This window comes from Neofelis nebulosa, chromosome 17 (genome assembly GCF_028018385.1).
Source record: "Neofelis nebulosa isolate mNeoNeb1 chromosome 17, mNeoNeb1.pri, whole genome shotgun sequence".
Taxonomy (NCBI): domain Eukaryota; kingdom Metazoa; phylum Chordata; class Mammalia; order Carnivora; family Felidae; genus Neofelis; species Neofelis nebulosa.
This window is the reverse complement of record NC_080798.1, coordinates 43,221,849-43,248,601: the sequence shown is the minus strand read 5'-3', so window position 1 is coordinate 43,248,601 and position 26,753 is coordinate 43,221,849. Positions and strand designations below refer to the sequence as shown.

At 51.1% G+C, this 26,753-nt stretch overlaps 2 protein-coding genes across 2 annotated transcripts in view; one reads left to right on the top strand and one right to left on the bottom strand.

Annotated features, from left to right (window-relative positions):
* The window catches only part of KCTD19 (potassium channel tetramerization domain containing 19), a gene marked incomplete at its 5' end in the record, with an annotated part of 31,586 nt that extends 15,360 nt beyond the window's left edge, over window positions 1-16,226 (top strand). Inside the window, 14 exons of the mRNA XM_058707039.1 lie at window positions 2,714-2,864; window positions 3,657-3,848; window positions 5,050-5,181; window positions 7,572-7,782; window positions 8,935-9,095; window positions 10,328-10,431; window positions 10,906-11,048; window positions 11,237-11,320; window positions 11,583-11,694; window positions 12,095-12,722; window positions 14,138-14,329; window positions 14,503-14,657; window positions 14,965-15,066; window positions 15,989-16,226. Coding sequence (XP_058563022.1) covers window positions 2,714-2,864; window positions 3,657-3,848; window positions 5,050-5,181; window positions 7,572-7,782; window positions 8,935-9,095; window positions 10,328-10,431; window positions 10,906-11,048; window positions 11,237-11,320; window positions 11,583-11,694; window positions 12,095-12,722; window positions 14,138-14,329; window positions 14,503-14,657; window positions 14,965-15,066; window positions 15,989-16,102 — 2,481 coding nt within the window. The remainder of the gene's footprint in view (window positions 1-2,713; window positions 2,865-3,656; window positions 3,849-5,049; window positions 5,182-7,571; window positions 7,783-8,934; window positions 9,096-10,327; window positions 10,432-10,905; window positions 11,049-11,236; window positions 11,321-11,582; window positions 11,695-12,094; window positions 12,723-14,137; window positions 14,330-14,502; window positions 14,658-14,964; window positions 15,067-15,988) is intronic.
* On the bottom strand, window positions 16,174-26,050 carry PLEKHG4 (pleckstrin homology and RhoGEF domain containing G4). The gene is made up of 22 exons (XM_058708947.1): window positions 25,872-26,050; window positions 25,060-25,776; window positions 24,807-24,902; window positions 24,604-24,727; window positions 24,424-24,517; window positions 24,027-24,101; window positions 23,830-23,946; window positions 23,564-23,662; window positions 23,324-23,472; window positions 23,024-23,162; window positions 22,813-22,929; window positions 20,817-20,999; window positions 20,044-20,558; window positions 19,722-19,968; window positions 18,976-19,065; window positions 18,669-18,890; window positions 18,406-18,576; window positions 18,145-18,322; window positions 17,651-17,767; window positions 17,267-17,503; window positions 17,067-17,182; window positions 16,174-16,903 (listed from the first exon to the last, which is right to left on the bottom strand). The coding sequence occupies exons 1-22, from the start codon at window positions 25,894-25,896 to the stop codon at window positions 16,898-16,900; spliced, it is 3,834 nt and encodes a 1,277-aa protein (XP_058564930.1). The 5' UTR covers window positions 25,897-26,050; the 3' UTR covers window positions 16,174-16,897.
* Window positions 26,051-26,753: the final 703 nt, after the last annotated feature.

Below are 26,753 nucleotides of genomic sequence, written 5' to 3'. Positions count from 1 at the left end.
GTCAGGCTCTGGGCTGATGGCTCGGAGCCTGGAGCCTGTTTCCGATGCTGTGTCTCCCTCTCTCTCTGCCCCTCCCCCGTTCATGCTCTGTCTCTCTCTGTCCCAAAAATAAATAAAAAACGTTGAAAAAAAAAATTAAAAAAAAAAAAGATAAAATCTTAAAAAAAAAAAAAGTGCCTGCTCTTAAGTGACCAAGCAAGATTCAAACCCCAGTCTGTCTGAGTTCAAGGCTCCATGCTTGTTGTGTATATCCTGCTGCCTCCAATGATTGTGAAGGACCTCGCATGCAATGCTAAAAAGAATTTGGATGCCCCATAGGTAGTGGGGAGCACCGAAGTTTTTTAAGATGGAGACTGGTTTGGACTCATTTGCATGTTCGAAAGATACACTGTATGGAAAGGACCTGGGGATGAGAGGACCAGGACTGGGGAAAGGGAAAGGAGGAAGAGGGTGGAGCAGAAAGCAGGGGATGGAGTCACAGGGCTTGCTGACTGACTGAGTGGATAGTGTGACTACCAGTCAAGTTACAGTTCCTGCTTTAAATCCTTCAATGGCTTCACTTAACCAGGGGATATATGAAACTCCTCAGCTCAGCTTACAGAGATGTTCACTCTCTGGCTCTTGTTTACTGCTCTAGACTCATCTCCCTCACTTCCTCAACCTCCATACACCTTAAAGCTACAATCAAGGCACAGAGGCAGGTGACTTAGTGTATATCTCTACCTATCATCTTCCCACCCTGTCCTGTCCCTCCTGTGCAGTCACTGTTTTCTTTGTCCCTTTTCTCAGTACAAATACTACATTATATACTATAATAATATAATTTATTATTATTATCATCATCATCGTTATCATCTCATTTTAACTCAATAATCCTGCTCACTCACTTTTGCAGAAACTGTTCCAGTCTGTCACCTTCCTAGAACCTCAGTTTTATTTCTTTGCCCGAGGCCAACTACTCCCTTATACAGAAATCCATCTCTCACTAGTTTCCCTCCTCAGGATAGCTGACAGCTTCACATAGCTAAAGTTGTGTGCAATCCTGAGCAAAGAGGGACAAAAAGCCTATATTTTCTTCCAGTGCTGTGGAAAGAAATCCTAGGTTCCTGGAGCTCCTGAAACTTCAAAAACAATGCTGGCTCTTATCCCAGTATATGTAAATTGTTGGTTTTCTTGTCTTTTCTCATCTTTCCCTCAAACTGAGAGCTCCTTGAGTCCAGGCACAGTATCTGTGGCCCTGGTGATACACAAGCATTTCTTAAATGAATGAATGACAGACTCTCTTCTGGTGTCACACACACACTATTCTTCTCTCCCATTACTCAGTGCTCCCAGGAAAGCACTTCCCACAACCCCGACATTTTCCAATCCTTCCACAAGTCCACCAGCCACCTAAAGTGAGGAAGAATTCTCCCACTTCTCGTCTCCTTTCAGAGTTTAAGCAGTTATGTGGGTGCACTTTATAGGTATGGCCACCAGAGGGCCCTCTCAAAGCTCGGGATTCCTATGACCAGCTTCACCAGAGTTTCATCTGGTAGTTTAGATTAGAAGCAGGTTCTTTTATTAGTATCATACTGAATCTAAGGTGTTCTGTTGATTTTGAGGCTCTTAGAGAAAAAAGTTGTCACATGATGCCTTTCAAAGACAACTTTTCCAGCTATCTCTAGTATTTGATGGGAAAATACTATTTTCTTCTAGAGTAGGTACATGAAAAATGGGCTTGATGTTATGATAAGCTGCCCCCTGTACAGGACTCTTGAAGGAAAATGGGTCCTTGAGTGAAGGGCGGCATGAGCCCACCCTCTGCTCTGAGCTTCATCCCTGCCTATCTGGGGTGCTCCACTCGAGCCTCAGCCCACCCTGGTCACCTGCTCCTTCAGGTACAGAAGCTCTGGATGTGAAAGACTACTTGAGCAAGTCACAAATCCTTTAACCTCAACTGTCTCATCAGTAAAATGGGAATGCAGACATTTACCACATCTATCTCACAGAGCTATGTCAGGGTAAATGAGCAAATGCATGTGAAAGTGCTTTGAAAAATGTGGTACCCTGTGCTACCTCCAATTCCCTGCTTAGATCACGTTCCAGGATTAGGATGAACACAAACAATAAGCAGATCACAGCAACTCTAACAGTTCAAAAGGGTTTTTAAACTGTTGAGGGGAAATGATAGAAAATCTCAAGCTTTTAATGATTAAATATAAATTACTCTTTAGCTTATGTAAGATAACTTTCTATCAATCAGCATAAAATTATAACCCAAAAAGAATGTTTAAAAAAAATAAGAGAAATAGTCCCTGAAAATTTGAATATTAGCATGTCATCTTATAGACCTACATTTTTTTTTCAATGTTTTTTTTTTATTTATTTTTGGGACAGAGACAGAGCATGAATGGGGGAGGGGCAGAGAGAGAGGGAGACACAGAATCCGAAGTAGGCTCCAGGCTCCGAGCCATCAGCCCAGAGCCTGACGCGGGGCTCGAACTCACGGACCGCGAGATCGTGACCTGGCTGAAGTCGGACGCTCAACCGACTGCGCCACCCAGGCGCCCCTAGACCTAAATTTTTATATTTATGTATGATTGACTAAATTTATTTCAAAACACTTTATCAAAGTAAAACACATACTATCTTTCCTGGTACTTTGCCCTAGAACTGGTAGATAGTTACATGATTTAGAATTTTCAAGGTAGTAATTTTCTGTATCTAACAGACTCTAGATAATCTGAAGGAAGGGAAACACCACCTACGTGTACGGCCTGCAGACATACCTGTTGCTGAGAGAGCATCTTTGAACTACTGGCGAACGTGGAAGTGTATCAGCAAACCCTCAGAATTTCCTATAAAAAGCCCAGCCTTCACAGGTATACCCACAGGCTGACCCATCCTATAGCCCACACCAGCCTTCCTTCTCCTCATCCTAACAGAAGTGGCTTCCATCCAGAGAATACTCTGATTTTTGAACTAGGTCTGGATGATTTTTTACCTCTCTGTCATCTCCTTTGATCTTGTACCTTGCCACACGCCTTCTTCAAGGCTGCTTACCCTCTGGAACTAAACATCCTCTTCCACGTTCATTTCTCTGCATAGTGGTTTTACTTGGGCAAGGCTGGGCTGCATTCTGCCCCCTCCTAGTAGTCAGAGAACTCCACTAACCTTTCAAGTCAGCTCTAACCACCACACAAGGAATGTCCCCAAATGATCACTGTCTGATGCATGCCTTGCAGTATAGATTGGCCTCTCTGGGACATGAGAACAGCCATTCACGACTGCTGATGGGTCTTGAGCTTCCAAGAGAGTCAAAAGCATTTATTTTGGCTGTGGGTCACAATAGTTGGTTTGATCAATTAGAACTAGACAGGTAACAAGTATGGACTTAATGACGTTGGGTACATAAGCCAAAATGTTACAACATACCTACTGCCCTTCAGTATAGAAAAAATAGATTTCTGTCTTTCTCCCCACCACACTCCTGCATTTGACATTAGAGTTACATCCAGAGACAGACAGACAGACAGGAAAGAGAGAGAGAGAAAGGAGGCACCTGGCAGGGACCATCTCTGGGGTGATCTCTCCATCTTCCTCTGGGACCCCTGGGTCAGTGAGAGCCCTAACCTCTGAGAGGTGGTGATGCCCCTCTGCACATTCTCTTCCAGGCCTCCATGATAAGGCACCTTTGGGACTCATGGATACACCATTGTTAGACACAGAAGAGGAAGTGCACTACTGCTTTCTGCCCCTAGACCTAGTGGCCAAGTATCCAAGCCTGGTGACTGAAGACAATCTGCTGTGGCTGGCTGAAACTGTGGCTCTAATCGAGTGCGAGGGCAGTGAATTCCGCTTCATTGGTGATTGCTCTATCCTGGGGGCGGAGGGCTGATAGGTAGGGCCTATCCACCCCTCCCTATCCCACACACCCTGGTGGCTTAGCTTGGTGCTTAAGGCCTCAGGAGCTTCCCTGGGTTGAGGAGGTGAAGGCATGACAGAGCCTTCTGGAAGGCTAGCAGATTCTCAGCATTAGACTCCCACAAGCCTCAGGGCTATATTATTCCCTGTTCATTTGGGGATGGCCTGGGTGTAAAGGGGCACTGGAAACTACCTGCAGTGATCAGAGGCCACAGGAGTTGGTGTGAAGGGCAAGGCCCTGAGCTGGGCTCCAAAGTCAGCTACTCTCTAGCTTGCCTTTATGTATCCACCTGGCCTCCTGGCCTCAGTTCCTCTCACCATAAAATGAGGAAATAGGGTTTCCTATTCCTATTCCTTTGTTTCAAAGAATGGTCCCTACCTGCTCTCATTTCCACTAAAACCAGAATAAAAGGGAAGGAGAGTAGTCAAATTATTGTAAAATTACTTGAACTAGTGGCCTAAGGAGGGATGAAATCTTCAACCCTGGACAGAGCAAGCCTCCCTCCCCCCACCACCCTAGGACAAGGTCTGGTTAGGGTGTGAACTGAATAAGCTTTCTGATTCCAAGATGCTACTGCTGCCTAGATGAATAGGACAGGAAACACCCAAGTTGTACTGGGGCCCAAATGCCTGGAACCCCAGCCATTCCTACTTACAGTCACCTGGAAAGTTGTCTGTGATGTGCTTCTGAATCTCCAAGTTGATTCACACAGGACGTTAGTGTTGGCTCCATCTCTGCCTCCCACACTGCAATCCAGGCAGGGACAAACTGCAAGTGCCACCTGCCAGCCCAGGCACAGCTGGGCCTTTCCTCTGTAAGCAGCAAGACAACCCCCTCTTTTGGAATGACCTGCTCTTGGGTCAAGACTCACAGGGTAAGTCTCAAGGCCAGTATGCTCACCTGGGAGCTCCAGGCCAGGCCAAGGGAGGCCACACCCATGGACTCAGACACAGGAAAACAAAGTAATTTGGGGTCTTTCACCTTGAAACCACAGACTCAAAGCCTATCTAACCAGGTATGTTTAGAAGTTGTTTCAGAACAAGGAGGGCGTAGGATATGTTGCAGTACCACAAACCTGCCCAACCCTGGACCTACAGTTAAATCAGAAATAATCTTATCTATGTTTCCCTTTGCTTTTCAAGTGAATTTTCTACGCTCACAGAAGATTTTACTACCAGATAATTTCTCCAACATAGATGTGTTAGAAGCAGAAGTAGAAATTCTGGAAATCCCTGAGCTCACTGAAGCTGTAAGGTTGTACCGGATGAACATGGGTATGTCACCAGAGGAACCTTGCCCTGCCCTTGACATTCTGGGGCAGTTGAGGCTTGAGCTGTTAAAGCCAAGAACAGACATCTCCCCTCCCACAAACACTTTGGGCTTTGGGTGGTGGTGGGAGAAGCGGGGGTTTTGGCTGACTTAGAATCTGAGAAGAACAATTTCAGCCTGAAACCTTGTACACCCTGTCTGCTCAGCCTTCCCATTGAGCTGCACATAGGTCAGCCCAGCCTGGGTGGGGAAACCAGGCCTGAATGTCCTAGGGAGGGAGGTTGGGCCCAAGGGCAAGCTTCCCAAGGGTAGGGGAGGTTTGTTCTGCTTGGGGAAGTGGGGAGCAACTTGCAGCATCTGACTGCCTCTGCCGTCCTTCCTCTTCCAGGCATAGCTGGAGGGCGTGGGAAACTCTCAAGCAAATTCTCTATTAGTGTTCCAGTTATCTTACACATCCCCAAATTCCCTTGTTTCCCTAGTTCAAATCCTCTGGCTGTTGTGCCTGTCTCTGCCTGCTCCCGACACTTTTTTTTTTTAAACAGTCTTGAGGTCTTTTATTTTTTTTATATATTTATCATGCTATGAATTCACGGGGAATGAGTTCCAGCAGCTCAGGCTCCTTTCCATTGGCTCTCACAAAGTGTGCTTTTCTGGGTGGGGCAGGCTGGCACTTCAGTTGAACCCAAGTACCTTTCTCCTTGGCTTCCTTCTTTTTCTGACCATTTTCCTTCACACACTATCTTGGCTCTTTGAGTGCTTAATATGCTCAATATGTACATTAATTCTCTTAGCAAGAATCTTGCCCTTGTTTGTTTACAACAATGCCAATAGCATGTTGGGTAACATTGTAGACTCTTCCAGTTTTGCCATGGTAACATTTGTGGTGTATTCCTTTTTGAATGTGCCCATTCCCTTGATGTCCACAATATCACCTTTCTTGTGGATTCGCATGTGTGTTGCCAAAGGAACAACTCCATGTTTTCTAAAAGGCCTAGAAAACATATAGCAAGTTCCTCTCCTCTCTCCCTTTGTGTTGGTCATCTTGGCGAATGACTGGAAGATGGCGGTTCCAGCCCAAAAGGACTGCTCCTAACACTTCTTGACCTGGTCCAATCCAGGCCTTTATGCTCCCAGCTCTACCTCATTCTGGTTTCATCCTCATGTTTTTATTTGCCTTCCACCATCCCATTTCCCAAATCCTGCATATCTGTGGAAGCTACTGTGCATGCTGCAGGGAGCTAGCTGTGTTGCAGTGTGGCCTCAGCTGGCATTCTGAGAACATATAAACTGTCTTGCACATGTAAAGTTTGGTCTGTGCATCGAATAAGGTCTTTCCCTGTGATTAGGCCTAACTTTCCCAGCCTCTTCCCCAGGCAAAAATGGGACTAGTGGCATCCTGAAGCAGGTCTCAGGAGCCTGTTCCAGGGTCTACAATCCACTTAAGAGGGCTGAGTTCAAATCCCTCCTTCAAGGGCTTCTATTTCTCAGAGAACATGGGTCATTGAGAGATGAGTAGAGTGGTGTCTGTTCCACAAGAGCTATGTGAAGATGGCGGGAAAGCATGTTTGCAGACAGGCTCTGTAAATCATGCAGCAGCCCCCAAATACAAAGTGTGGTTTTTGTCTTTTGAAAAGCACCATAACTAAGGGAAACGGCTCTAGTAGCTTTGGAGATGGACAAGCTGCCCTCAAATCCCAGCTCTGCCCCACCTAGCTTTACAGTTTGGGGCAAGGTACTTAATTAGCCTCTCAGGATAGTTTCCTCCTCTGTGATAAGGATGGCATGACCCCTCTTGTACGATCCATGAAAATCACCCAGCAGTTTGCCTGCTGGCCCACTGTTGCCACTGGGACAGGATTTTATAGACTGTGCATTGTACCCACTTCAGGAGAACAAGGTCCTGCCTGTGAGCTAGCAATCCCAATACCCAATCTAAAAGTAATACCACATAGTTTGTCTGTAGGAGGAATTCTGCCCAGGAGTGATAGGGGCTGTGAGTCTGAGAAGCCTGTAATGCATATCAGGTTCTGTGCTATGGGGTCGCCTTCCCCATAGATGATTAATTAGAGCAGAACTTGGAACAAAGGAAGATTCCTGCAGAGGATGGGGCCAAATGGCTGCTGTACTGAAATTTCTGAAATTCAAATGTTAATGATTCAGCAAATTAATCCCCCGCCCAACCCTACCTCCCAACAAATAGCTTTGGCCTCTAAACCTATGTATCCTAAAATTATACAGATTTTGAGAAGAATCAGATTTGGCTATGCAAGGAAATAAGCTTCCTCTAAGTTTCTTTAGTACTAATTCAAGGCAGGAGTAGGAAGCAAGACCCAAAGCTTCCAATACAATTATGACTGTGAGGAGTCTAGGAGTCATCCCCTTCTCGCCGGCACAGGTGGCTGTTCCCGGACCTCCTGTTCTCCCCTGAGCCCTGGGAAAGGGGGCTGTGCAGCAGGCCTGGAGTCTATGAAGCCGTTGTACATCATGGCCCTGGGTCTGCTTGTCAAGTACCCAGACTCCGCACTGGGACAGCTCCGCATCGAAAGCACGCTGGATGGAAGTAGACTGTACATCACAGGGAATGGGGTTCTCTTTCAGCACGTCAAGTAAGGCCCTCCTCAGTGAATAGCTCAGTTCCACTCAGGCTGGTCTCTGCCTTTCTCCAGAAACCAACCTGGGGCCCCGCCCATGAGCCAGAGGAAAGCAGTGTCCTTGGACCAGGCAAACCCATCATTTTAGCTACTCCCACTACCACCACTAAACCCAGGCCTTAGAGGAGAGCACAGGTTCCAAAGGTATAAGGGTTCCCAAGGTTCAAAGGCTTCAGACTGTTTCATATTTCTGTTTTCTGCAATCCACTGCTGTTTTCAGCCCTGTGCTAGGGCTGAGATGACCAGGTCACGGTCACAACCCTCAGGATGTTAGATATTTCCCCTGCCATGCAGACCTTCCTACAAAGGCCCTCCCTGAAACCCTTGGGAGTCTTGCTAGATACACAGAAATGCCAGAACTGGGGATGAGCTCCAGAAGCGAAGTAAGGCAGGCTTCCCAAAAGAGGTGATACCTGGTCTGTGTCTCAGGGAATAAGCTTAAAGTGTCCCCATTAGTGCAGAAGCATGGATTCTAATCCTGTTTTATAGAAAAGTAAACTGATGTTTGGAGTGGAGCAATTAACTCTCTTAGGGTCACAAAATATACGGGTACCAAAACTAAATGTGAAAGTAGGTTTTCCTGAGCCCCTGGGGAGGTTAGCCAACTCTGGGCCCTTTGGGCCTTTGTGGCCCACACCATCCATCTCTCCCAGAGATGTCCCATCCCTGATGTCACAAATGCCTTTGGAGGCAGGGACTGATATTCAGACCCCCAGCCTCTTTCCTGGGCACAAACAGTATTAGTAATCTTAGGCTGCCACACAGTCACTGTGATGTCATGGGAAGACACTTAGGGGGGGCAGAATGGAAGTGGGTGGTCCCTGGCCTGGCTTCTGGAACTTCAGGCAGACCTAGAAGCTTACAGTTAGTTGATTTAGAGGGCTTTTCTGAAGTAGGTCAAGCTCAGCTCCAAGATGGTGAGTCTGTGTGTCCAAGCTCATTCTCCTATAAGACATCACCAGATTTCTGGTTAAATCAAGGAAATGAGGTTAGTAGCCACAGGTTTCAGCCGGTGTTAAGGACAAGACATTCTATGCATGAAAAGTTGGCAAGCTCCCTAGGTGTGCAGTGCTGAGGCTCTCTCTAACAGGCCTTTCCTCTGGGCAGGAACTGGCTAGGGACTTGTCGACTGCCCCTGACTGAGACTATTTCCGAGGTGTACGAGCTCTGTGCCTTCCTGGACAAAAGGGATATCACCTATGAGCCAATGAAAGTAGCCCTGAAGACTCATCTGGAGCCGAAGAGTCTGGCACCCGTGGATGTGCTCAGTAAATGAGGAAGCTTCTTTATTTGAATTTAGCATCAGAGGAGGGCTTGGGTATCAAAAAGGAAAGTTGAGGCTGGCCAGGGCCAGGAATTGTAGATGGAAGAGGAGAGTAAATCCAACATTTGTAGGTTTTCCTAGAGGGAAATTTTCCTGTTAAGGTACCCCTCCTCACCTCAAGCCCATGAGTAGCCTCAAGTAGTACAGACTGACCTCAGTAGGGGGCCACATGGGTCTTTGAGAGCTGACATGCTGTGCTCATTTGATCCTCATAACCTCCTGGGAAGAACAGTCCCTGGGTCCATTTAACAGATAAGCCTCAAATTACTCAGTGAGCTAGTGATCAAGCTGGAGTTTGAATCTGGGTCCAAAACTAATGTTGTTTTCACCAGCTGCCTGTAACTATTAACAAAAAGTTTTTAGATCAAGTTTCCACTGCATTCCATCATTCAGCAACATTCAATATTTATTGAGCACCTACCATATACCAGGAAAGGAGATACTGGGAGTATAGAAGTGAACACAAGAGACCCAGTCCTTATCTTCATGGAGTTCACAATCTAGTGATACACCTCTTGCCTCTTCGTTACATAACATAAACCTTTTACTTATTACAAAGCTCATTAGGAACTGGTTCCCAAACATCAGAACAAAGCCTAAGTCTAGTCTTCCCCAGGAAGAGGGTCATGGATTCATCTCCCCAAAATGAAGCCCCATTCTCCAGACATGCCTAGAGGCTTGGTCTCTATACCAGTGACAGATTTGATGAGTGCTGGCAGTGTGACATTAGCTAAACTATAAGCACAAACATAAAGAGGGACTTCTCACCACATGAAGAGTTATACACCAAGGACACACCCAGCCAGAAACCAGAGGCAGCTGACAATGTAGGTAGACAGGAACATTAGTCCAGCTTTCTTGAGAGAGGTGGGTTGGGGGAAGAGCATCAGTGTTCTTGGGGTTGGGATTTTAGAGGGCTTACCATTCCCACTCCCAGAGTCATCAGCTGTCCCTCCAAGCTGCCATTCCAAACCCACCTCACCACCCAGGAAACTGTAGTGAGCTGCAGGGAAGGCCTGAGAGAAGATTGGTGTCAGAGATTTCTATTTCTTCTGCTTCTCAGAAGAGGCAACACAACATGACTGAAAATACTGAGTCTTAACATGCATTATTAACTAAAATGTCCTAATTTGCCTTCTGGCCATGTGATACATTCCTTTTCACTGGTTTCCTTAGATGAGGAGTGGACAGCAGAAATCACTGTATATTCCCCCCAACAGATCGTCAAAGTTTATGTTGGAAGCCACTGGTATGCAACCACCCTGCAGACCTTGCTGAAGGTATGCTGGCCCCGGAGCTACCCTCTTTTCCTTTTGGCTTCTGTGGCTGAGCTGCTTTAGAACCTGTCATCTGACTCTCACACAGTCTCTAGCACCTGCTTAGAATAAGACCTTCCCCCTACCCCATGGCCCAAAGTGCCCTTATTGTATGAACAGCATGCTACAAACGCCCTCAGGAGTTTGGGTAGGGAGGAGACCAGTCTGAGGGGCCTGGACTGAGCAAGACACAGGGTAGGGTTACAAATGACTTGAGAGGGTGGTTTAGGGGCAGTAAAACTGAAGCAGGGTTGTTCTTGTCCCTGGATGCTCAGCTCCCCACTATCGCTCCCTGTGGCTAAAAAAGATAGGGAGCTGGAAATCCCAAAGCCTAGAAAGGTCAAGAAAATGAAGTAAAAGAAGACTGACCTGCCCCTTACTAAAGACCAAGCCCTTTAACTAACAGACTGACAAGGTCTGGTGTACAACCTCTTGCAGTATCCAGAACTTCTGTCCAACCCTCAGAGAGTATACTGGATCACATACGGACAGACCCTGCTGATCCACGGGGATGGCCAAATGTTCCGACACATTCTTAACTTCCTGAGACTTGGAAAACTGTTTTTACCATCTGAATTTAAGTAAGTGATAAATGGAAGGAAATCACGTGATGAAATCCCTTCCTTGTATAATAGAAAAACCTTCAGATTGCAGCCTTCAAGGAGGTTATATTATTTCCAATATGTAAATTGCTGTCAAGGCAGCAGCTCTGAAGGCTATGCCTCTACGCACCCAGCTGCCCAGCCTGACGAGATCTTGTCATTTGCAGGGAATGGCCCCTCTTCTGCCAGGAGGTTGAGGAATACCGCATCCCATCCCTTTCAGAAGCCCTTGCCCAATGTGAGGCATACAAGTAAGGAAACTTTGCTCTGGACACCATGTTCTGGCGTTTGGACCTTTATAGTATTCTTGAGAATCCTAAGTCCAATCTCCCTGTTCTCCTTTGGGCAGAGGGGGTGGAACAGGTCCAGGATTGGCCAGTGACCTAAATGAAACCCTTTAAGAGCCCTTCACTGCCACTGTCTAGAGCTAACTAGCTAAAGGGCAGACCTGACCAACTAGTAGATGAACTAGTAGAGGCTTCTGCTTACTGACTCCCTCTTGGGAGTCTGCAGGTCATGGACCCAGGAGAAAGAATCTGAAAATGAAGAAGCTTTTCCCATCAGGAGACTGCGCGTGGTAACAGAAGGGCCAGGGTCACTGGTGGAGTTCAGTAGAGATGCCAAAGTAAGTCTCAACCTTCTTTGGTTTGGTGGTGTCCTCAAAGAACCACCACAGTGTTGAGGGGTAGGCTCTACTATTGAGGGGCATGGCAAAATTAAAGGGCAGAGCCTACATGGATTCCTAACATGGTAATTGGTTTTTGAACATTGAAGGGGCACAGGGATGTGTTTGCCACTCGTGGTCTAGGATGCTGATAATATACTCCTTTGGAGTATGTGAGGCCCCTGGGCTGGCACCACCACCACTCAGGCTGAGCAAAGCAAATGGCTGATCTATGTGGAAGACAGGAAGACAGGATCTGAATGAATAAATTAAATCTTAGAAGTCCAAATTATTAGCTCTTGGGTGAGGCTTCAATGTGGAAGCACAACATTCCCAGAGCTGCTGTGTCCTCCCTCTCCAGACCACAGCCTGCATGCCCATGGACTTCCAAGACTGCAATGACAGGACTTCATGGAATAAGGCCAAGGGGATCCTGACCAGATCCAGCCAGATGGAAGAACCTGAGCAGTACTCCCAAACCATCCAGGTGTCCCTTTGCCGAGGTGCCAAGAGGGCGGGCAATCCCAGCACATACTCCCACTGTCCAGGTCTTTGTGCCAACCCCAAATACTGGGGGGCCCACCCCGAAAGTCCTCCCAAGAAGAAATGTAGTACAGTCAACCTCACACAGAAACCTGAAACCAAAGACCCTCCTGTCACTCCCATGCAAAAACTCATCTCCCTCGTTAGGGAATGGGACATGGTCAACTGCAAACAGTGGGAATTCCAGCCCATGCCAGTCCCCCGGAGCAGCTTCATGGAGGAAGCCACTCTGCAGCTCCCTTCAGGAAGTGAGGCTGCTTCCCAGCCCAGCACCTCAGCTTCCTGGAAAAGCCATTCCACAGGCTCAGAGAAGGACCCAGCTCTGCAGGCAGGGGCTGGAGCTGGAGCCAAAGACAAGGGGCCAGAGCCAACCTTTAAGCCATATTTCCCTGTGAAAAAAGCTGTCACCCTGAAGGATTGGGGCAAGCAGAAGCCAAGGGAGAAAGGTGAGTCCTCTCTCATCCTTGACCTAAGTCTTATAAAACAGAGAGGGTAGGGGCACCTGGATGGCTCCATCAGTTAAGCATCTGACTTCAGCTTAGGTCATGATCTCATGGTTCATGAGTCCTGCATCGGGCTTTCTGTTGTCGGCACAGAGCCTTCTTCAGATCCTCTGTCCCCTTCTCTCTGTCCTTCCCCTGCCCATGTGCACACGCTCTCTCAAAAATAAACATTAAAAAACAACAACAACAACAACAGAGGGCAAAACTTGGCCATGACCAGAGTGAATTAGTGACAAAGTGGGGCTAGAATCCTCTGTTCACAGCTCTGCCAAGCAGTATACAGAGATGACCAGTACATTGGCATGGCTTGTGAGGCTAAGAATCTACATGAAGCATATAGGAAGAAGGTGTTTATGAAATAATAGGAGCACAAAGGAGGTTAGGGGCTGAGGACTGAGCAGGGGGAAGGAAGAAGTCTCAGGTGCTTGGGGAAACAGGTCTTGCTGGAGGCCAGGCTTCATGTGGAAAAGTGATGGGAAACAGAGCTGAAGACATAATTCATCAGGACAGGTCTTGTGGGCCAAGTTCAGGACCTGGTACATTGTTCTGACCCTAAGGGGTGTGCGCAGCCACTGAAGCATTTTAAACAATGGAGCAAGAAGCTAGGTGTGCATTCAGAAAGCTTGCTCCAGGAGTAGAGGAAATGCAGCAGCAGAAGTAGAAGTATTACAAGCGTAAGGTCAAACAGGCTAGGCAGTTGGGAGAGGAAATTGGGAAGGATCTGGCCAAAGAGGGGCCAGATTTCTGGCTTGTGTGACTGCAGTGGAGTGAGTGATTACTGAAGTGGGATGGACAGGAGGAGCTAAAGAGAGAGGCGTGTTGTGTATGGTGGGGCAGTGTGGAGACAACCTAGAGGAGTTTGCTGAGAACTGCCATGTTGGGCTGTTTCCTCTGCTCCCTCAAATTCTTTCTACAGTGTTCTGGTGCTTTCCCTTTCAAAGGTTTAGGTCCTGCTTGGAGGGGCCTTCTTGGGCCCTGCCTATGAGCCCTGAGTTGGTCTGTCAAACATACTCTTCAGAGTGGACATGCATCAACAGCTCACCCAAAAAGCTCCTCTCATTTTACAGTTTTCCATGATTTCCAGTCCCCCAGCTAGGGTATTATCAGCTCTAGTTGACACCAGTCTTAGTTCAAGAGGAGTTCCCTGGAGTTCTAAAATGTAGGATTGGACTTATAATGCTTCTAGGACAATGGAGAGAGGCGAGCCAGGACAGGCTCCTGTCAGCAAAGGGTGCCACTTCTGAGAAGCTGGCAGCAGAGGCCGCTGGAAGGTTGGGGTGACTCACTGTCCTGGTCCCCTCCCCGCTTGGGCTCTGAAGTGGTTCAAGGAGAACTCCCACCCCATGTCATTTTCACAGAAAGCCCTGGCCCTGAGCAGCCTTTGCCTGAGGCCAATGAGGTGGACAGCGCAGGGATCATCCTCAAAGTGACCCACCCCCCCGTGGTGGGCAGCGATGGCTCCTGCATGTTCTTTGAGGACAGCATCATCTACACTACACAGATGGACAACCTCAAGAATACGCTGCCTACAGCCAGCCCCCAGCCCAGAGGTGAGACTCGAGCCATACCTGGCCCTGCACTTCCTTGTGGAGGTGCCTGAGCCCCTAGACAGGGTGCTTCAGGAAAACACTCTCTCTCGGGAGCCTTACACCTCTCTCCTTCCAGGCTGGCTCTAAGGCCTTAGCCACAGCAGATGTGGCCATATCCACTCTCTCCTCCACAGAGGTGACTTTCCTGAGTTTCTCTCTATCCTGGGAAGAGATGTTTTATGCACAAAAATGTCACCGTTTCCTGACTGACATCATCCTGGATTCCATCAGGCAAAAGGACCCCAAAGCCATGACAGCCAAGGTGGTCTCTCTGGCCAACCAGCTATGGGTATGTGTGACAGGCCCCAGACCTTGCTCTTTGTCTGTCCCCCTGTCCACATGATAAGTGGTGCCAGCCAATGGGAATAGGTCAGGGGCACAAGGGTGGCATGAAGAGCAGGGATATGAAGACAGGGCAGCAGCATCTGGACCAAGCCTTGACCGAGAAGTAGCTTGGAATAACAGTAGTCTCTGATCCCTGGAGCTCCTGCAGACCCAGGGAAGCCCCTGCTCTGCATCCCACTCTTAAAGGCAGGAAGTAAATGTGTGTCAGGCAACTGCTTCCAGCCCTGCCTGACCAGGGGCTTTCCTGGCAGACCCTGCACATCAGCCCCAAGCAGTTTGTGGTGGATTTGCTGGCCATCACCGGCTTCAAGGATGACCGGCACACCCAAGAACGCCTGTACAGCTGGGTGGAGGTGAGGGCCGCTTGTACCCCACTGGGAAAATTGACCCTGTGGATACCTCAAATGGACACTGTCTTGCTGCCAGGCCAGCACTGCCCAGAAGGCAAGGCAGGCAGCTAGACCTCTGGTCCCTGGTCCCAAGGAGGGAGAAACAATGGTTTGAAATTAATCAGTCCAGAGTGATCAAAAAGCAGTATTCAGGCCACTGGTTTTTTTAAGTTTTCCTCCAATGGTACCAATTTTGCCTTTATCACTAACACCCCGGCCATGCTTGGGAAGCACATCACATGAGCTCAAGCTTTTAGGGTGTTGAAATCAGAGAAACTATTGGGAGTCAGACCTTTTTGACCACTAATACCAACTTCACCTACTGAGCCATATCACCACTTTCACACATTCCTTTCATATATAAGCTGCTTTAAAGTATTCTTTACCCAGAAAAAAAAATGTTCAATGAGATCAAAGGAATAACCCAGGTTTTTTATTTTTGCTTTTTGATTCCTTAAAATAATTTTAGGGTTTAAAGTTTTCATCTTAACATTATAGCTGAAAAAGATTTAGCTAATTTCTCATTAATCTGATATTTTTTGTAATCAAGTACGTTATTATAATACTTTTCACTCTAAATACACTGGTGCCCAGTTACTATTAGGCCTCTGGCTAGTCTATTGATTAGAAAGGTAATGTCAGCATATGCAGCTAGAAAAGTAGAAAACCAGTGGCTGGAAACGTGTATTTTTGACCCTCTGGTCATTCTGGTAGCCATTCATAGCCACAAGCTTGTGAGATACCTCTGGGCAGAACTGAGCCCAGAACATCAAAAGTCCCCGATAGGCCTTGCCCTACCCCTGCCCAGATGGGGAGGACCCCGCCTACTCAGTTACAATAGGCAACCAGCCAAGAAGTAAGGGATAAGATGGGACTTTCCTTCTAGCTCACGCTGCCTTTCGCCAGGAAATATGGCCGCTGCGTGGACCTGCTCATCCAGAGGGGCCTGTCTAGGTCTGTCTCTTACTCTGTCCTGGGCAAGTACTTACAAGAGAGCTAGGGTGACCAGAGATGCTGCCCTCACAATACCTCCATCTGCCAAGGCTCATTTAAAGAATGCATGTGCCCATATGAAAGTGTATCAGTCTATTTTTATTATAAATAAAGAGTAATTTATGAGTCAAGGGCCTGGACTCTCTGAAACACCAAAGACCAACAAGTGAAATAATTTTAGAGAATAGTTCTAATTGAAAGCTCTTCAAAAGGTGTTGAATCAATATAACCAAACTGACCCAAGAAAGAAGGGCTGGGCTTGGGCAACCAAGGCAGTCAAGAGTTAAGGGTACAATAGAGGTGGGCTTGCCCCTAAGTTTGAGAAGCTTGGCTTTGAGACCAGGGATTGGGAAGCAACTGCTGGGAACCCCACTATGTTCCTCCTGAGAGGCGGGGCAGCCCAATCACTGTCCAGAGCAACTTGGTGCCCCACCAAGTGGGGCGTGGGGCCTACAAGGCTTGGTACGCCTACCAAGCCTACAACGTGGAAACACCCACTCTGCTCTAGCCTAAACCTAACGTGTAATTGGGGTGGAAGCCGGAAAGGGAATAAAAGGGGACATGGGGCCAGAGGCTCAGGATCAGGGCACTCACTCAGGCTTTGCTGCCAGGCTCCCTAGGACAGGTCCCTGCCAGTCTGCCAATGGGCACAGACATCAGAAAGAGCAGTCAATAGGGCAGTGCATGTGGGCTGGAGGTGGCCCACATACCAGTCACGTTCTGGTCATAGCAGATCCTGAGAGAGGTGATATTTCTTGGAGCTACAAGCTGCTGGATCCGCTGCCTGCCTTCCAGCCCAGGCTCAGACCTGTGGTTGACAAGCTAGGTGTGACTGCCTGTTTCCTCAACTAAAGGTCCAGGTGGGATCTCTGGGGTATGGCCCTGGCCCACACACCCCCATTTCCTCCTAAAGGAAAGACAGGCATAGGCCTGAGCTGGGGCTGGTAGGAAGAGGACAAAATGATACTCACATAGGACAAGTCCTCAAGACCTCTGCCCAGGGCCCACCCTGACATATAGCTGCTGTCAGAGCCACTGGATCCACTGGCTGATTGGCACTGGGATGACACCTCTGAGTCTTCAGGAGCTGGGGAGGAGGAAATTGAGCTGTCACAGGGGAGGGCCAGACCCTAAGCAGTGCCCTCTTGCCTCTGGCTAAGCCCAGACCTACTCAAAGACAGCTGGCTGCCCAGCTCCGCTTCAGCCTCCAGTGCTGCTTCCTCTGGGAAGCTGGTAGAATACAGGGGCCAGCGGAGTCCCAGAAGAGCCGGGTCTCTGTACATATGCAGGTTGAGGGACCCCAGCATAGAGCAAGAGGCAGGGTCTCCAGGAAGGGAGCTCAAGGCCCCCAGACAGGGGCTCTCATAGTCAAACGGGGCCACAGCAACAGAGGCCCGAGAGCGAACGTCTGTGTAAGAGAAAGGGTCAGGTTGGGACAGGCCAGAGCCCACCTGGGCCAAGGTCCTGAAGGGAGCACAGGCAAGGGGTGACAGAGGTCATTATTATCTCCCATGCAGCATTCCACACCCGCACTCCCCTGTAGCCTGCCTGCTACCTCGGCACTTCAGGATGTAGTTGACAGTGCGGTCGTTGATAGCTTCCTCGCTGGGGTCGATGTCCTGCAAGGCCTTGTTCCCCACACCCATGGACACCATCTCAGCCATGCGAACCTCTGGGTGGAGAGTGAGCACAGGTGGGGCCTCTCTGGACATCAGCCTTGCCCTTAGGCCTCTGTGTCTACCAACCCCTTGAGTAAGTCCTTCCCATACCCAGCATATTAGCCATCCTGTGCACTGGGCCTTTCTGGTGCTATACTCTCCTCCCAACAATCCTGGGGACAGGTGTCATACTCAGGTTAACACTGTGTCCACAGTCGGGGACAGTGACAGCGGGACTGCCTGACTTTGAAGTTCCTTTCCTACACTGGCTGCTGCTGTTGGACCTCCCTGCTCCCAAGCATTTCCAGGTCCCTAGGCCCTGTATGGGGCCCTGTGGGACATAAGCTCTCCAGGAAGGGGACCGTTGGATGAAATAGGGACAGGGACCCACCCTTGTTGTAGATGGCCTGCCTCCAGAGCAGACGAGAAATGTCAGCTGTCCAAGCCTGCTTGGTGGCCAAGCTGGCAGCCTGCAGCACAAAGGTGTCCCTGGCCTTGCGACGGCGGAACCAGATCTCAAACCGCAGGTTGTTATCCCCACAGCACTCAGTGAGGCCCAAGTCTGCCGTCTGTGTAGCCAGGAGAGGGGCTTGGTGAGGCCAGAGGGGGTGAGGGTAGGGCAGGGAGCATAGGAAGGGTCGAGTGGGCCTACCTTGAAGGAACGCTTATAGGCGTATGTGTCAATGCCCGTGGGTCCTCGGCGAGGCTTGCTGAAGAGCAGTAGCTCCTCAAAGAGGAAAACACGGCGCAAGGACTTACGGCGCCCAGCACGTACCATGAACTCATCCTGTCGCACCAGCTGACCCTGTTCCTTCAGGTTAACCTGCCAAGGTGGGGCCCAGTGAGTGCCCAGCCTCTCCTGCCCCCTCTCTTCACACCCACCGCACCTGCCCACCATGGCCTGGCATGACTCACATCACAGCCCTGGATGGCGTCCATAGCTAGCAGGTCATTGCCATGTCGCAACTGGAAGTGCACAAGGCTCTGGGCAGCCCGCAGGGCACTCAGCTCCTGCACAGCACCCCCACAGGCCCTTGCCAGTTCCTGCAGCAGCAATGCATACTTGCTCATACGCTGGATGGGCTTCAGCAGGTAGGAGGCCAAGTCCAGGTGGTCCCCCAGTGCTTGCTGCTTGTCCTGCCAGGTGGGTAGGAGACCATCAGGTGGCTTCAAGGTACTTACTTCCTCCATCCCCTCCTCCCCTTGTCTCAGGCTCATCTACCTTGAAGAAGGCATGACCGAAGCTGGTCATCAGGGCATCAGAGCGAGGTTTATTCTTGCTGTAGAGTGCATACATCCCAAACTGCAACCTCTGTGAGGACACACAGATCAGTCCAGGTGCAAGGGGGCCAGATAACCCTCAGCCTGGGAGGACCAAAATGCCAACAAACAATTCCCCGGGAAGATTACCCCTGCAGATCCAGTCTGCCTGGCTTTGAATGAGGGGTAACCTGGAAAGAACAGGCACTGTGCCGAATGGGGCTTGCCCACAGGGCCTCTGCTCCTCCCATTGTCTTGGACCACCACTCTGGGCTCCCTCACCTTGGACTACTCCTCTTGCTCACTACACTCAGCCACTTTGACCTGTCTTTTCCTTGACCACTGAGCCTCTTCCCTGCCCCAAAGCTTTACACTTGATCTTTCCTCTGGATAGAACGCTCTGAGTCCAGCCCCTCCCCTGGCCTCAGCCTCTCAAAGAGGCCTCTAACTGACCCACCCCCCCAACCCCACTACTAAATCACGATCATGTATATATCCTGATTATTTTCTTCCTGACCCCAACTACCATCTGGAATTACCTTTTTTACTTTTGTCTCCTCTACTAAACGTGATTACCTACAGGGACAGGGACCTTACTGGTCTTGCTCATAGCTATACCCAGCACAGACCCTGGCACCAGGCATGTGCTAAGATCTCTTTATTGAACGTGGCAGAATCAGGTAGGGGCTGTGTGACCTGTGGGCTTACATGGCGCAGGAACGCATAGGCTACCCGGGATGGGTGCTGGGTACAGGCCTCCAGCTCACGCAGGAAGAAATGACAATGGAAGTCCCGCAGCTTCTCCAGGTTGCCAAAGAGGTGGGCACGCTGGCCACGGAGGCCCTGGGGCACATCGGGGCGATCCAGCTCAGGGAAGTAGTTCTCCACGGTGTAATCAAGAGCTCGGACATACTCCCGCTCTGTAGCCACCATCTCTGCCAATACCAGCTGGAGCCTACCAGACAGGTGGAGTCAAGATTCAAGACATCTCTCCTGCCACTGCCCTCCCTGCCCTGCCCTCTGCCTGCACCTGTTGGGGGTCCTGGGGTCAGAACTGCCTGGTGGAAGCATGGTAGGGGATGACCCTGGCTGGGCACCACCTTCAGCGTCTGGTCCGTGGGAAGCAGCCACAATAGCCGCATGGTGGCAGTGGTGGGCAGGCTCTCTGAGACTCTGCCCCAGATTCTGATCGAGGCTATATGCCTTCCTCAGGGGAGGGGTGGCAGATGCAGCAGGGAAACGGCTGACACACAGGCTAGCTGTGCTGCCCGTTGTGGTCGTCGTCAGTGGTGGCTTCAGTGCAGCCTCTAGCTTCTGGTCCAGGGCCAGCCAGGTGTCCTGGCATCGTGCCCAGGCCCAGCGGCACTCCTGGCGAATGCCCTCGGAGCCCAACCCTGTGGCCAGAGCCCACATCTTTTGGAAGTGGGCAGGAGGCAAGTCAGGGTGCTTGGTCCAATGCAGCTGCAGCCGTTGCAGCACGACCCCTGGGCGCTCCTGCTCCAGCTCTGCCAACACCCTCTGCCCCTCCTCAGCCCATGTCGAGGCCTGTAACAGCAAGGCCAGAGAGGCACTGAAGGCAGAGCCCACCAAAACCATTGAGCCTTCTCTTCTACCCACTCCCCCAGCCCCCCAGAATGATGGCTCAGGCCACACCCCCCAGTGGTTGAATTTTGGGGTCAGACCAAAGACAAGGAGAGAGAAGAGGCAGGATGTCCTGAAAGAGCTCAGGCTGTGATGAAGCCAGGAAGCCACCCCTCCATCCCCACTGACCACCTGGAACCAGGGACAGGACACCGCACCTACCTGCTTGAAAAAATGCAACAGCCTCTGAGCATCTGCCAGCCGCTGCCGCCGCTGGGCCAAAGCCCTGGAGAAGTCAGTCAGCTGGGCTTGCAGGGCCAGAAAGCGGGCCCCAGCAGCGCCCAGCTCAGCAGCCTCCCAGCCAGCCAGTGGCTGCAGAAACCTCTCCCCTCGCCGGACCTGCTCCTGGAGACAAAGACTGGGCTTAGCAAATGTGGGCCATGGTCTAGCCCCTGAGCAGTCCTTTCCACAGATATCTACACGTCATTGTCAAGTCTCTCTTGTGACTGAAGACCCTCCCCCCACACCCCCATCCACTCCTCTGTCTCTGTGCCTCTCTACACAAACTTCCTGGAGGAATTATTCTCCTCGGTATCAGGTATCACTGTTTCTTCACCTCATCAGCCTAGTGCAACCTCACTGCCACCTCCATCCCCAGCAATTGTCAGGCTTCGTCTGACCATTGCTCAGCAGCCTCCAATCCTCTTTCTTACAGCTCCCCAACTCCTCCCCACTCACCCTATTCTCCTCCTGCTCCCCATCCCTCACCAGAGCCATTCAACACTGGTGTTCCTGAACACAGTCCACACTTTCTCTCCTGAGGCAATCTTATGTGACCGTCAAATATCATCCACACACCTATGTCCACCAAGTGACCCTGTATGGCCAGGTCTTTCTTCTGAGTTCCAGGCCAATCCCCATGGGTCTCAGTCCCTTATGGTCATCTCCAGAGCACACCCAAGACTGGACTGATGAATCCCCTTGCCTCAGAAGGCCCTTGTCTCCTGGTCGCTCTCTCAGAAGAGACGTCCACTCACCCCTACAACCTCCCTCTCCTTCTTTTTTTTGCTTTTTAATCGTATTTAAGAAAGAGACAGCACACATGTGCAAGCATGGGAGGGGGGTGAAGGGAGAGAGAGAGAGAATCCCCAGCAGGGTCCACATAATGCAGTGCTTGATCCCACAACCCTGGGATCACAACCTGAGCCAAAATCAAGAGTCAGACGCTCAACAAACTGTGCCACCCAGGCGCCCCTTCCCTCTCCTACTTACCCCACATAGCAAATCCCGGCAATTTCTAAAATCAGTCTCCTCTGCCACCATCTGGCTAGAGAAAGCATCATTCCCACTGGGCCATTGCAAATGTGGACTCTACATGTCATTCCTTCAAATCACTGTCTAACCAAAAACTAAGATAATCTTCGTAGAACATGGATTTGATTGTGACTTTTCCACTTAAATTTTATACTGCTACAGGACCCAGCAATCTGGTCACTGACTGTTTTTCCAGCTTCATTTTACCTCATCTTATTTCACTCTCTCTCCTTCTACTGCCCTGCATTTCAACCTCACTATCCTTCTTATGGTTCCTCAGGCAAGCCGTGCTCCTTCCTGCCACAGAACCTTTGCACATGCTCTTTGTTCCCTCAGGTGGGAATGTCTCTCAACCCCAATCCCTCTTTCTCCTGGTTAACCTATTCTTCAGCTCTCATCTCAAAAGTCAGTATCTCAAGAAAGCTAGACCAACACCCCTTCTGGGTCAGGTCTTTTTTTTTTTTTTTAATTTTTTTTTTTACGTTTATTTATTTTTGAGACAGAAGGAGACAGACCATGAACGGGGGAGGGTCAGAGAGAGAGGGAGACATAGAACCCGATGTAGGCACCAGGCTCTGAGCTGTCAGCAGAGCCCGATGCAGGGCTCGAACTCACGGACCGTGAGATCATGACCTGAGCTGAAGTCGGACGCTTAACTAACTGAGCCACCCAGGCGCCCCTCAGGTCTTTTGTAATAAACTCAGAACCACCTGTGTTCTTTCCGGAGCTTTTGCCTCAGTTTGCAATCACACATACGTGGCTCTGAACCTTTGACTACAATTGATGTCTGCTGGATTGTAAATTCCAAGAGAGAAATGGATAGATTTGCTCTCACCCATCCTGCATTCCTAGTCCCTAGCAAACTGACCCAATACCTAGGGAATAAACAAGTAACCAAACTCACCTGAGCAACCTGGTCCAGCTCCTGAAAAGGGCCTTGGGCCTGGAGCAGCATGTCCAGTGAGGGCTCCCTTAGCTCCTCAAGTGCTGGCCAGCCCACCTGCTGTAGCCATACTTCAATCTGGAGGGGCACAAACAGGGAAAAGAATGCTGCTGTGGGGTGAAGGTCATGCTTGAGATCAGAGGCAGGGCCCATCTGAGCAGATAGTTCCCACCTGGTGCAGCCTGCCTTCCTGGGCCTCCAGAGTCTGGACCAACTCTAGTGCCTGTACTCGCCGGTTGCTCTGCAGGGTCAGTTGGTGTAGCAGTCCATCTACACGGCCATAGAGCTCATCAACTTCATCCACTGCTGGCCTGGTACAGGGTACATGGTCTTACGACTCCTATTAGATGCCTTGTTTCACTCCACCCTGTCCTGGGACCACAATCCTGGCTGGTTCTGAGCCAGCCAGCTGAGTCCTTGGCATGGAATATGGTGGGCTGGGGCAAGAGCGGGGATCTGAGTTTGCGTCTACCTGTAGTCTGGGCTCAAGGTCACCTCTGGGACCTCTTGCTTCAACCATGCCAGCTCCAACCCCCCCTGGAACTGTAGCCATGCTAGCCAGGGTGAGTCTAGCACGTGCTGCATCAGGACTTGTGTCTGCTGGAGCAGCCGACCAACTTCCTATGATTAAGGACAACAGTCAGTGGAGGTGAGCATCAGAGAAAAGGAGGAAGACAGGGAGCATCTGGAGAGGTGTTGAGGGGATACTCACCCCAGACTCCATGGGCTGGGGCACAGCCTTCATGCTCTCAATGGCCTCCTGGAGCAAGGCACAAACCACCTGGAAGCTTTGCAGTAGGGCTTCCAGACGCTGTGAACAAGGGTAGGCATGACCAGAGTAGTGCAGTGCTGGTCCCAGGCATCCTGGATCCCAGGCCACTGCAGCCAGCTTTGCACTGCTCAAACCAACCCAGGAGAGGCTCCTCTGCTGGCCAGGTTGCCTGCCACCCACCCTATGCCCTGACCCACTGCACTGACCATCCGGAAGTCCAGCCAGGTCTGGTGGCAGTAAGGCAGGCCTCCTCCCATTGAAGCTGGCAACCCAGAAGTGGAGATGTAGGTCAGCAGGCTCTGATGAGAGGGCAGCTGCTGCAGCTGCAAGAAAAGACGGTGTAATGGCTCCTGCCTGGTGGGAAAGCATCCCACCTCCGCCCCTAGCCAAAATGGCTCAGTACCTGCAGCCTGGAAGGCACCTCCTCTGGCATCTTTCCCACCAGCAGCACCTGGTATACTGACCCTGGGGCTGCTTCCTGCAAGGAATTTGAGTTTAGCCATGTCCCCAACCCTATTTAAAAAAATTTTTTTTCAACGTTTTTTATTTATTTTTGGGACAGAGAGAGACAGACAGAGCATGAACGGGGGAGGGGCAGAGAGAGGGAGACACAGAATCGGAAACAGGCTCCAGGCTCCGAGCCATCAGCCCAGAGCCTGACGCGGGGCTCGAACTCACGGACCGCGAGATCGTGACCTGGCTGAAGTCGGACGCTTAACCGACTGCGCCACCCAGGCGCCCCCCCAACCCTATTTAAAAGGAATGGCTGAAGGCAGGGGAAGATACAATCCTGTACTCACTTGTAGTTGGCTGAGCCCCCAGAAGAGAGAAGAACTTGGGGAACAAACTCGGGCATCCACCAGCACGGTCAATCCCAGGGCCTGTACTTCAGGCCTAAAGAGGCAGACTTCAGTTAAGTATCTAATTCCCCAACCTTGCCACCTCCTGGCTCCAGCTCCCCCCAACCTCCTCTCTATAACCTGGGAATGCTTCGCAGGTAGAGCAGGAGGCGGGTAAGTTCATGGCTACTGCACTTGGGGTAGAGCCAGGCTGGGCTATGGGCACACAGAAGCAACACTGCCCGGCCTTCTACATCCCGAGTCCCTGTAGGGAGAAGACAATGAACACCTGCCCAATCAAGTCACCCCACTTCCACTACCTCCAGTCTCTCCCAACTAACTACCTGGTAAGGTAGCCATGCCACTGGCCAGCAGCTCCCAGGAGAGGTCTTGGGCAAGGAGGTAATTAGCAGGCTTAGGGAGGCAAGATCCACTGGGGTCTTGGGAAGGAAAATGGCTTGGGTGTGCATTGGGCACTCACCCAGAGACTCCTCCTCAGACCTGGGCTTCAGCCTGAGTAGGGTCAGAGCCCTCCCCCAGTCTTGGTACCCATCTTTAGGAACCTCCACTTGACTTCCTTGGCCCAGCCTCCCTTACCTGGCTCCAGTAGTTTTGAAGATGTCTCAGATAAAGGGCCTCCAAGGTCCACAGGATCGCTGTCCAACCCCTCAGGACCCAAGCCAGCTGGCACTAACCTGTCTGGAACTTGGTCTCTTGCCAAGTCTCCCCTTCGACTATCACTCTTGCCCTGTGCGAGGCTGAGGTGGGAGGACACTGGACATGGGAGGCTCTCCACTCTAGATGGGGTGGGTTCCTCTAACTGAACTGAGGAACCTCCTAATGTGTCCCCCTGCCCTTCCCCCGGCCCATCTGCAGCCATTGGTCCTAGGGGTGACTGAAGATCCCCAGGCACAGAGCTGCCAAGAAGCCCTTCTCCCTGGGCTGTCCCTGCTGGTGATCTTGGAGGATTAGGGTCCTTAACCTGCACATGGGGAACAGGTTCCTCCTCATCCCAGGCATCCCTGAAACTGCACACAGCAAACCTCGAGTCAGTGGCGTGTCCCTGGGAGTCTGGGGACTTATCCCCAACTTCCAAGGGCCCTTCCATCACCCTCTCCTTAAGAGTAGGCCTGCTCAGGACAAGTGGGAGAGGGGCTGGGCCCTCACTGTGAGGCTTCTGCTCGTCCAGGAAATGGATTGAAGATGTTCCGGTAGGGCTCGGTGGGTGACCCAGATAGAAGGCACTAGGCCACAGGAGGGGCCAGTCTTGGTGCCCGGGTAGAGGTATAGTGCAAATGCGCCTGAAGTTCAGGCCTGAAACGACAAAGAATGACAAGGATCTGTCCCCGCGCGTCCGTGCTCACACCAGTCTCAGCCAAGAGCGCCCCCACGCTCGGACGCGCACTCACCACCACGCTTGGCCGGCCTACACATGTGGCACGCTCAAGGCGTGGGCGCGGGGCTGCCTCCCGCTGACGCCCGCCCAACCCGGCCCTGCCTCGCCGCAACACTCGCACGCCCCATCCCTCGCCTGTCTTTAGCCCTCACACCCCCGCACGCGGAACCGCGAAGCCGAGAAGCCGCACATCCGAGCCCTCGAACCTTCCACACCGCCACGGACGGCGGGTACAGCGTGACGCCCCGGCGTCCACTGGCGCCGCCTCCTGGCCGCGGGGAGGGAATGCAGGGCGGCGGAAGACCCGGCACCGCGTCGCCCCCTAGGGGCCGGAGGACAGAGCTACATCCCACCCCAGGCCCGACGGCAGCTGCCCGCCCCGGACTCCAGGGAAAGCACTGAGGCGCGCAGCCCTCGCAGCGTCCTAAGCCCGCCGCCGCTTCCTGCCACCCTCCGGGCCAGGCGGCTTGGCTCCACTCCCACCTTCGGGGCCCGCTTACTTGACTCGACTGCTCTATCGGCCGGGAGGAGCAACGACTACCAGCCCAGCTGTTCCAAGGTGCCCACTCACCGGACTGCTGGAGAGCACCGGAAGCGGTCCGCCTGCCGGCAAAAGTGGTGTAGATGCTGGAGGGTGCCTGAGTGGGTGCCTGGGCCGGGAGGGTCGAGGGAAAGGGTTTGTGGGAGTGGGGGGAATCTGCTCTTGAATGCACGAAGTATGGGCGGGGGGTGCCCCACTCTCTGTCAGCAAAACTGGGAGCATTCACAACTCACGAGAAGAAAAGTGTGGGCCCAAGACCCCAGGAGTCCCCTGGAAAGAGAAACTTCCTAAGCCCAAACCAGCAGCTTGGGGCTGCTGGGAACCAGTAGGGGTATCTTTATGGAGGGTAGGAGG

Bases quoted from the DNA above. Each gene is read 5' to 3' on its own strand.
- PLEKHG4 (XM_058708947.1), bottom strand. From the start codon at position 25,896: ATGTGTAGGCCGGCCAAGCGTGGTG. The intron at 24,102-24,423 runs GTGAGTACAGGA...AATTCCTTGCAG, and splicing joins GGGGGCTCAGCCAACTACAA to GAAGCAGCCCCAGGGTCAGT. The intron at 19,969-20,043 runs GTGCAGGCAGAG...CCTGTCTGGTAG, and splicing joins GACCCCAGGACCCCCAACAG to GCTCCAGCTGGTATTGGCAG.